The 10,031-nt window shown below is 30.7% G+C and overlaps 1 protein-coding gene across 1 annotated transcript; it reads right to left on the bottom strand.

Moving 5' to 3' along the window:
• Positions 1-389: 389 nt before the first annotated feature.
• LOC125857812 (subtilisin-like protease SBT1.7) lies at positions 390-3,257 on the bottom strand. The gene is made up of 3 exons (XM_049537460.1): positions 2,574-3,257; positions 2,071-2,456; positions 390-1,963 (listed from the first exon to the last, which is right to left on the bottom strand). The coding sequence occupies exons 1-3, from the start codon at positions 3,137-3,139 to the stop codon at positions 603-605; spliced, it is 2,313 nt and encodes a 770-aa protein (XP_049393417.1). The 5' UTR covers positions 3,140-3,257; the 3' UTR covers positions 390-602.
• Between the last annotated feature and the right edge of the window lie 6,774 nt (positions 3,258-10,031).

The following is a 10,031-nucleotide window of genomic DNA, read 5'->3' as shown; positions in this document are numbered from 1 at the left end:
TGAAATCAAAAGCTAGCCTTTCCGAAATAGGAATGCCTTAGAATCTTGCCCTTATTTAGTCTTCTTAGGATGAAGCAAGACACCACACTACTACTTACTAACCTTCTAGGCTAATTTGTACCCTTCACAACCTCCTATCTAACCTTCTACCCTAATTTGTGTCCTCTACAACCTCCTCCTATCTAACCTTCTACTCTAATTTGTGCCCTCTACAACCTCCTCCTATCTAACCTTCTACTCTAATAAGATCATATCCTCGATATGCTGCAACTGCTCATGTACTCCCAAAATCTAAACTCATAGGAAGTACTCCCAAAATTTTGAGATTATATTCACCATCTTTAGCAACCAGTTCACAACAAATTCAAGTTATTGAGCAAGATTGTAAATGCAAGAAAAGAGAACTAGTTCTTGAAGAATCACTGTACAATGAGGCAAGAAAAGGCAAGTCCATCTTCCTGAATGCATACAGTTTTCCATGTCTTCCATCAAACATTTGAAATACAACTTCCAACTTTTTCATTACAACTTTAGCAGAAAACTACAGTTAATACAACTAAACAACATAGCTACATTCGAAACTTGAGCTATCAGTAACCTCTTCATGTCCAGCTTATGGCCACTGGACTACTCACTATATGCTTTCCATCTGACCACTCAATTCGAGCATAAACATTTTCAGTTGACGGCATTGAAGGAGCAGTGAAAGTCACGGTATATGATTTCTGCTCGTTCATCCGAGTAAAAGCCAATGTTTCAGGCTCAACCATGACTTTCACTGAGTTGCTTGGTGAAATAACATTGACTTTGTATGTTCCGGCTGGTCCAACATTAGTAAGCGTTCGTGTGTGTTTGATTGAACTGGAACCACTTCCGCTGCTTGCAGTCATTTGTTCTGGAAATACAACAGCAAATGAAGGGTAATTCAAATCAGCGACACTAAATTTTTTACTTGTTTCACAACTAAAGGGTCTTCTGGCAACACTATTGATCTGGATTGATGTGTAGTTCAATGCACAGAGGAAATTCAGATAATCATCAGCCTTCAAGTCGTAAACAAGTCCGGGGTTTAGTGCTGCAACAGGATCTACATGTCCTGCACCATGATCAAATGGCGTGGATGGCTTTCCTGTCACAACATCTTGGAGAGCACCTCCTTTCTTGTACACTGTATACGCCGTGGTCATAAGAGCTGAGCGGATAGCTGCTGGGCTCCAATCAGGGTGCGCTCCTTTAAGCAAAGCAGCCAAACCACTCACGTGAGGGCACGACATAGACGTACCCGAAATAATATTAAACTCAACACGTCTGTCGTCCTCGGCCAACCCTGTCGGACCAGCTGCACCTGTCCATCCTGCAAGAATGTTGACACCTGGTGCTATGATGTCTGGTTTCAGAATTTCCTGTGTGATCGAGTTTGGCCCTCTGGAGCTAAATGCAGCAACCACTGGTGATGGTTTGATCCCCACCTTAGTTCCCTCGAAAAGAATAGTGGCTGTCGGATTAGGGTCCGAGGTTAAGTACTTCTTGATTGCTTCCCCTGTTGTCTGTCCCACCGACGTTGCTGGAATCAAATGAGCATCAGCAATTAGCTCATCCCCATTTGCAGCGGTATTAGCCAAGACCATACCAGCTCCACCAGCTGCTTTTACCACAGAACCCTTTTGGACCCTGGGATTTATCCCACGGTCACATAGAACAATTTTTCCTTTAACTTCCTCAGGAATTAAGGTACCCGTCATGCAAAGATTTCCATTTGTCATATTACTAGCATTACCAGCATACACAAAGGGAAGCATTTTGCTTAGTGATGAATCCCCTTTATAGAGTGAAACACCGGAGAAATTCTTACCATTGCCTAGACTTACATATGCAGGAAAATCACGGTCCAATGTTCCTGCACCCACAGTAGTGATCCATGGTGCTACATTGGACAAACTGTAAGGACTAGGACCAGCATTACCTGCAAAGCAACAATAACAATTACGCCTCAATCCAAATCAAGTTACAATCGGCTATATGAATCCGACAAGTTAAAAAAGTAGTAGAAGTTCTCCATAACATCATTACCTGCAGAGCAAGATACTAAAATCCCTTTCTCCATAGCAGCAAAGGCACCAATCGCGACACTGTCTCTATAGTAATCTGAATTGCCACCACCAAGTGATAAAGAAAGCACATTCACATTATCATCAATGGCTTTATCCAAACCTGCTAATATATCAGAGCTAAAACAACCACCAACCCAACAAACTTTATAGACAGCAACTCTAGCATGAGTTGCCATTCCGCGAGCATTTCCAGAAGCATACCCAAGGAGACTAGCACCCTGAACAACTGAACCAGCTGCAGTAGTAGAAGTATGTGTTCCATGTCCATCATCATCCCTCGGAGATTTCGATTCTTTCGATACATCAATCGGACCCAAAGTAGATTCATAACCTTTAGCAAAGTACCTATTTGACACACAACAAAATTATGATTTCCTCAATTGTTCACACAATTCAATACATTATTCTAAGTTTCAACTTCAAAATCTACGGCAAAACAGAAACTAAGTAAGTAAAACATACCTGGCACCAATCAACTTCCTATTACAATTCTGGGAAGTGAAATTAGTTCCAGATTCACATTCACCTTTCCATGAAGCTGGAATGGGTCCAAATCCACTATCATCAAAACTCTTACTTTCAGGCCAAACCCCAGTATCAAGCACACCAACAATCACATCACCCATGGCATTCGATTCCGGAAAATAATCAGCACTGACATCAAGCCCCAAAAACAAAGGCGTCCTTGTCGTATGAAGTTCATACTTCATCTCCGGCAAAACCGACAAAATCCCAGGTTGATTCTGTAAAGACTCTGCTTCCTCAGCAGTAAGCCTCGCAGCAAAACCATGAACAGCATTGTTGTAAACATACAACATTTCAGCAGAAGCAGAAACTGATCTCAACGACGAATCATACCAATGAGTATGATCTTCAAAACCCTCTGGCATTTGTGATTTCGCCATGTGAATAATGAAATTACTCTTCATCGTCTTCCCTACTGAAAAATGACATAAACCCAGAAGAAAAAGAAGTGATAACACTACAAATCTCAACATTTTTCTGGGTTTTGCAGTAGTCAGTTCCATTAACAGTTTTTTTTGTGTGGATATATAAGAAATGTAAAGGGTGTGAAAACAGGAAAAAAGGAGAGTGATGCCTGGGAGTAAAGATAGAGACGGTGGTTATTTGTTTGGTACTGTGAATGATTGCATTTTTTTTTCAAATACAAAAAAATAGTTTAAAGATTACGATTTACAGCCTTGCAAAAAAGAAGAAACAAACAAAGATTTCATTGTTTCACACAGTTTTTTTTTTCTTTTACTTTGAAAATATAAGACCAAATTCAAAGATACGGTCACACTTTATCTACAGCAGATCACTCGGTGCTAACTTGGTTGGATGAAATAACTATCTCGAAATAATTTATTCTTCGATCAAATAAATTTTTAATAATATTGGATATGGTATATTAGTAGCATTGACATTAGTAATAATGATATTTTTTAGGGTAAAACTTATCCGTACGGAATATATACACCAATTTAATACATGCATGCCATGGTTTTGAATTTATTGTTCATTTTACTTAATCTTAATTAATTAACATGTGTTTTACTTCATCAAATCACATAACAAAAAATTACATTAATTTGATGTGTACACTCGATGCGGGTAATTTTTTTCTAGTTAGTTATATTTGCATTAGTTATCATAAAATTATTTTTATATAATATTTGATGCAGTGTATTAGTATATTTTGCATTATATCTATTTTAAAAAAATTATTTATTTGCAAAATATTATCGGTGAAAAAAATGTGGAAAGTATTTTGAGGAAAAATTGTGTTTTAAACTTATACTAATATCATGTTTTTTTTTATGTATTAGTTATGTATATTGTAATTCCAAATAAAGTATTTAACTAATGAATACATAAAATTTATGCATATATTTTTTTTTTTTGGTACACTCTAGTAAACGATCCTTAAAAATAATTTTAGAATTTTATAAGTTAAATTATTAAGTACAAAAATAGAATCGAATCACCCAATAAACACCCCTAAATTGTTGAATATTCTTTAAAAGAATAATTAAATTGTGATATATTTTATTAATAAGTGATTAATTTATTTACATAGTCATGTTACAGAATACCCTCCAAATATTGTGCCAAAAAGAAAGAAACAAGAAATTAAAATTTCACACTCACACGGATATGCTTTTTCTTTAACACAATGAATGGATTAAGACAATACAAGGGACATACTTACTCTAAAGACAAGTCACTCACTTGGTAATGCAAATTGCTTTTTATTATTCGTATGTCCTAATTTATGTGATTTACTTTTTTTTAGTCAGTCTAAAAAAAAATAACACATTTCTATATTAAGTAACAATTTAACTATAAAATATATATTTTACCTTTAATGAAATAATTTATAGCTACACAAATTTCTATCATTTATTTTGGACCACAAATTTTAAAAGACTTTCTTTCTTTTTTAAATTTCGTGTCGAGTCAAATTACCTCGCATAAAATAGAACAGAGGAAGTATTATTTTCTTTTATCTTTCACTTTACCTCTATGTGTAAGAAACCTAGAAAGAAAGAAACTCCACACTACCATCCAACTATTTTCATTTGTTTATACCTTTTTTTCAGACTTTGGTACCAGAAAGATTGGATTTATTCATTATGGTCAAGTGGGGTTCCAATTAGTAAAAGTTGTACGCTAATCATAGTATCAAAGTGGAGCTAGGCGGGGTTGAATTCAGAAGCTTTTTTGTAGATTCTGTATTTATACTAAAAAATTAATTAAATATATGTGTAATATTTATGTTAATTGTGAAAATTTTATAATTGACATATATAAGACTAATAATTATAAATTATGACATTATTCTTTATTTTTTAAGTTATAACAATAAAAATTTGCAGGTTATAATATTTTAGTAAAATAAAAAAATAATTTAAAATAACAGTAAAAATTAATTAGTGTGAAAAATAAATAAGATAAAAATGGATATATTAGTAGTAAATAATTTGAATTCATTAATCATAATTAATATGTGGCATAAAAATAGGAGATTCATAAAAAAGGAATATTTATTTTCCTTGTTTAACTCAAAACATATTTCTTTTATTTTTTGAACGTTTCTCTCTCTTTTCAATGTTTTCTCTCGTTAGTCGTCACTCTCATCTAATTCCTATTCATTTTTATTCAATAATCTTCTTCTTGTAATGGATGGCTTTTATTAGTATTAATAAAGCATGGTGGTAGATGAGATCCTTCAGGTTAGTGTTCTTTGCAATTTTTTATTTGTATTTGTATACTAACCAAACAATAAAAAAAAAAAAATTAAGAACAGTGATACTGGAAAAAATATATTCAAATTTTGTTTGTGTATAATATTTAATTGTGGCGTTTTTGGAATGAACATTTATTTTTTTTAAAAAATACATAAAATTTGTTTGAAAATGGTATAGATTTTTGTATGAACATTCAATTTTTTTTAATGTTTCTGGTTAGTAAAATTACATAAAATTTATTTGAAATTGGTATACTAGTTATACCATGATGGTACGATTTTGACATTATATTTGAATGATTTTGTGTACTCATTATCTAATAAATGACAACTAATAGTTAGAATTAATATTAATTTGGTATTATATTGGCATGATTATTCTGTGAAAAAATGACGACTTATGTGATGAAATAGTTATAATTTTAGCATGAAATGTGAATGAAAAGTGTGCATAAAAATTGTATGAAATTTGTATACTAATTTCATATTATTTGTTGTGTATAATAATTTTAATTATGACATTTTTTAAAAATGTATAATGTTATATTTTTGTATGAACATTGAATTTGTTCATTATTTGTCTGGCCCATTTTTTATTTGACGTGTGACAATAAAAAAGGAACATGAATCAAGGTAAATCCCTAAAAATGGGTAAGAGATAGTTGTGATTGATTCTTTATTTATATCACCTAATAATAAAAAAATATAATTATAAAATTTTAATTATTTAATAAAGTGGAATTAAATTGATTTATAAATAAAAAGTGATCTATTATAACCTGCAATTAAAATATTATAAGTAATAATATTTTAAGAGTAGATTTAAAATTCGTAATATTGCCCTTAAATATGTATGTGGGGTGATTTTTTATGTATCCCTAATAAAATTGATTGACGGTTATTAACGAAATTTAATACCTCCAAACTCTTAATCTTGACTTCACTTCTAAATTAGTACCAATATATAGAGATCTTTGGAGTTATATCAAGAGTGATATGATTAGAAATGAAAAAATCTCAAATAAGTTAGAAGTGATTTTAATAAATTATAAAGATGAAAAAATGATTTAAATATATAAAAAGGAGATACATAGATGTTCTCTGAGGTGTGAGAGATTAGATTTGATAGTTAGAAAAGGCAAAAATGTAAGAAGAAAAAATATTGATGCCTTGATAGAGTTACTTTGCTTTTGTGATTTTGATTTTTGTTAGTATCTATTGTTTTTTGTACTTAGAAGTTTTAGTTACTATGACTTTTTATTTTTCAGTTAACTTTTGTCTTCTTTTTTAATTTTCCAAGTCAACGAACCATCTAAAACAATTATTTTATCTCCTAAGACATGAATAAAGCTCGTATATATAATTTTTTTCTTTCTAAATCTCACTTCAAAACTACAATAAATATATTATTATGAAATAAATTATTGTGTGTGTTAATAAAAGTTAATTATTCTACAATTTATCCTAATCAAATATGAAATAAATTTATTTTAAAAGTTAATCTTAAAATTAGTTATTCTTTATTCATCATACCAAACAAGTTATAATATAATAACTAATAAGTTCAAATAAATCTAATATTGGAACATGTTGGTGGTGGCTCACGGGTCCATACATACAAATAATATATGTATGTAAGGGTGGTTTTTAGTTTTTAATTAGTGTGTGTGTGAATTAATAAAAGTTGGATAGTGGGTGGGAGGTGGAAGTTTCACTACCCAACCAACTCTTCATGTCTCCTCTATCTTCGAAAATTTTTTGACTCTCGAAATTATAATTAATTTAAATTCGAGATGAAAAATCATATTTTTATATAAATGTTAGTATTTTTTTTAATATAATAATAGTATTCAAGTTAGTTTTCATATTTGAGATATCTTGAATAATTTACAGGTCATTTATTATCTTCTATAATTGCAAATATCAGGTAGTTTTATTTATTTAAAGTTCAATAAATGAAAAATAAATAAAAATCTAACCGTATTTTTTTGCCTATGCTAATAAATGCTATTTGTCGAAAGAAGAATTCAAACTTAAAACATTTTATTAAATAAAGGATATGCATAAACCAATTCAAAATTTTCTTTATAGATTTTGAATTTTAGAAATGTAACTTATTAGGTTATGAATACATAATGAATTTAATATAAAAATATAAAATTATTAAATTTTATAAAATTCGTAAATAAAATTATAGCTCCGCTGCAAAAATATGTATCGTCTCACGACATTTAATTATAAAGACAATTTATTCTCGACTCTCCATACTTTGTGCTGAAGAAGACAGACAATATTTAGGGTAGGGACCAGAATTAAATATTCCTACTATTACAACATTATTATATTATTGATAAAAGGATATATTTTCTAATTGCAAGTTATTCTATCAAATAAATTTTATTTGACGTTTTATAAACCTTAATCCTCTAGTATATTGAATATTAATTAATTGAGCTATTAAATGATGAAAAAGAATAGCTTAGTCAAAAGAAATAGTCTAACTAATTAATATTTATCGACGATGTAAATTTTTATTATATAAGTAAATTTTACAAATAACATGTTTTATCATTTTATTTTAATGAAAAATAGTATGTCGATGTCTTTTAGATTAGTTGTCGCTCTAAACGAAGAGCTCGGATAAACCCAACATTTTTTGCATAAATCCTATATTTATAATAAAAATGGATAGTAAATAATTATATTTAAAAAGGATAGTAAATAATTTTTTTTTTATATATATACACACAACGATCCAACCCGCAATTACAGGCTGCCACACTGCCCCCGGTGGAAGAACCAATTGTCAATTCAATACGAACTCTTTTATTTTTTTTTAATTTCTTTTAATTCAATACGAACTCAACTAAAAGGTAGCAGCTAAAAACAATATTTTAGTAGATAAACTAAGATTTATAACAAAAAATCATTATCAAAAGACGTTTGTGAAAATAATCCCCATAAAATCTCAAAGCCATGTATGAAAACGTCTACATAATCTAGAATATGAAGATGCAATCCCAATATAATAAAATCTGAGTCCGAACAATGGAGTAGTGGAATTAGATGAATCCATGGTAGCATGGAATAAGCAGATCACCCTTAGATTTGGAAAGCGTGAAACTCACAACTAAGGTCACATAATAGTCACTGGAATATGCCTCATACTCAATCAAAGAAGAGCAAAAAAAATATCAATACACAAAATCAACAATATGTTGATAGGATCATCAGTCAACTCCAAATATATGAAATATGAACAAATAACTGAAATTTAGTAAAACTAAACAACATATATATATATATATATATATTTTCCAAGTCAAAAATATAAACATGACTCCCAGTCATCACCCTGTGTTAACAACCACAACAAACATGCCCAACATCATTACAATAAATAAACCTAATTCGTTCATGGAACCAACAAACAGAAAACAATCAACATGTAACAGGTGTGATATCCAAGTCAATCGATATAGAACCTGTACCAATAGGGGTGCATATCAGTTTGCTTGATTCGGTTTTGAAGTTTATCGATTTGACTTATTGGTTATCGATTTGTAGAGATGCTAAATTGTTATAGAACTATTAAAATAGTGACTTATCGGTTATTGATCGTTAGCGGTTTAACCGTTAAAATTTGACACAAAAAAATCATTGAAAATCACTTAGAAATAAGGTGACAAACCAAATAAACCATGCACATGAGTTCACAAATTTCATCTTGCTCAAAAGCAAACAATTTTACATTGTAGAATAACAAGAGTCTGAGACAGCCAAAAATAAAAGTAGAAAGCTCAACTCTAAGTCAATGACTTTATATACAAAATGGTGTATATATAATTGTTTAATATACTATTGGGTTATCGGGTAACCCATTTTGAAAAAACTTCAAACCATTAAGAATCAATAACTCGATAACAATCAAAACTGTTATCAAAATCGCTAAATCAATAACTCATTACTGATAAATTAAGAACTATTTTTTTGATTTAGGTTATTGATTTCGATTCGATTTTGAACAGCCCTATGTACCAGGTCTGATACACGAGTCAACTAATAGATATTCCATACCAAGCATGACACTCAAGTCAACCGATAATCTGTACCAGGCGTGGTACCCAAGTTAACCGATAATCTATACCAAACGTGGTACCCAAGTCAACAAATAGTCACAACATCACACAATCACAACCACACTTGTAAGACCACAAGTAATTAAGGCAAGTTAATTTCATGAGATCTGACAACAAGATATCATTTCACATTCTTCCCTTTTTACTCCTTAACAATGTATTGTACAAGCAATACTAATGAAACAATTAACATGCACATATAACGTAAATTGAAAAATAATTCTACCGTCACGTACCTTGAATCAAATTTGAATGCCCTACTGAACCTGAACCTTCTCTATGTTATAAACTTAGCTTGTTCTTGGCCTATAAATCAATCCAAAATAGCCTAATATATCCAAATTATATCCTAATCTCAAACCCCAGGACAGTCTCATGAACATTCCACCTAGCCCAGTGTTTTACACTATTGATTTTTCTAGAACTATCAATTTTATGATTCACAATAGATAATTATGGCAATAAAATCATGAATAAGCTGCTTTTAATTAAACTCAAGGTTCTACATACCACAATTCTTGCTACCGCATA

The sequence above is a fragment of the Solanum stenotomum genome, chromosome 3 (assembly GCF_019186545.1).
Source record: "Solanum stenotomum isolate F172 chromosome 3, ASM1918654v1, whole genome shotgun sequence".
NCBI classification, from domain to species: domain Eukaryota; kingdom Viridiplantae; phylum Streptophyta; class Magnoliopsida; order Solanales; family Solanaceae; genus Solanum; species Solanum stenotomum.
The sequence above is the reverse complement of the archived record's forward strand: the minus strand, read 5'-3'. Positions and strand labels throughout refer to the sequence as shown.

Bases quoted from the DNA above. Each gene is read 5' to 3' on its own strand.
- LOC125857812 (XM_049537460.1), bottom strand. From the start codon at position 3,139: ATGGAACTGACTACTGCAAAACCCAGAAAAATGTTGAGATTTGTAGTG. The intron at 2,457-2,573 runs GTATGTTTTACT...TGTGTCAAATAG, and splicing joins AGGAAGTTGATTGGTGCCAG to GTACTTTGCTAAAGGTTATG. The intron at 1,964-2,070 runs GTAATGATGTTA...GTTGCTTTGCAG, and splicing joins TTTAGTATCTTGCTCTGCAG to GTAATGCTGGTCCTAGTCCT.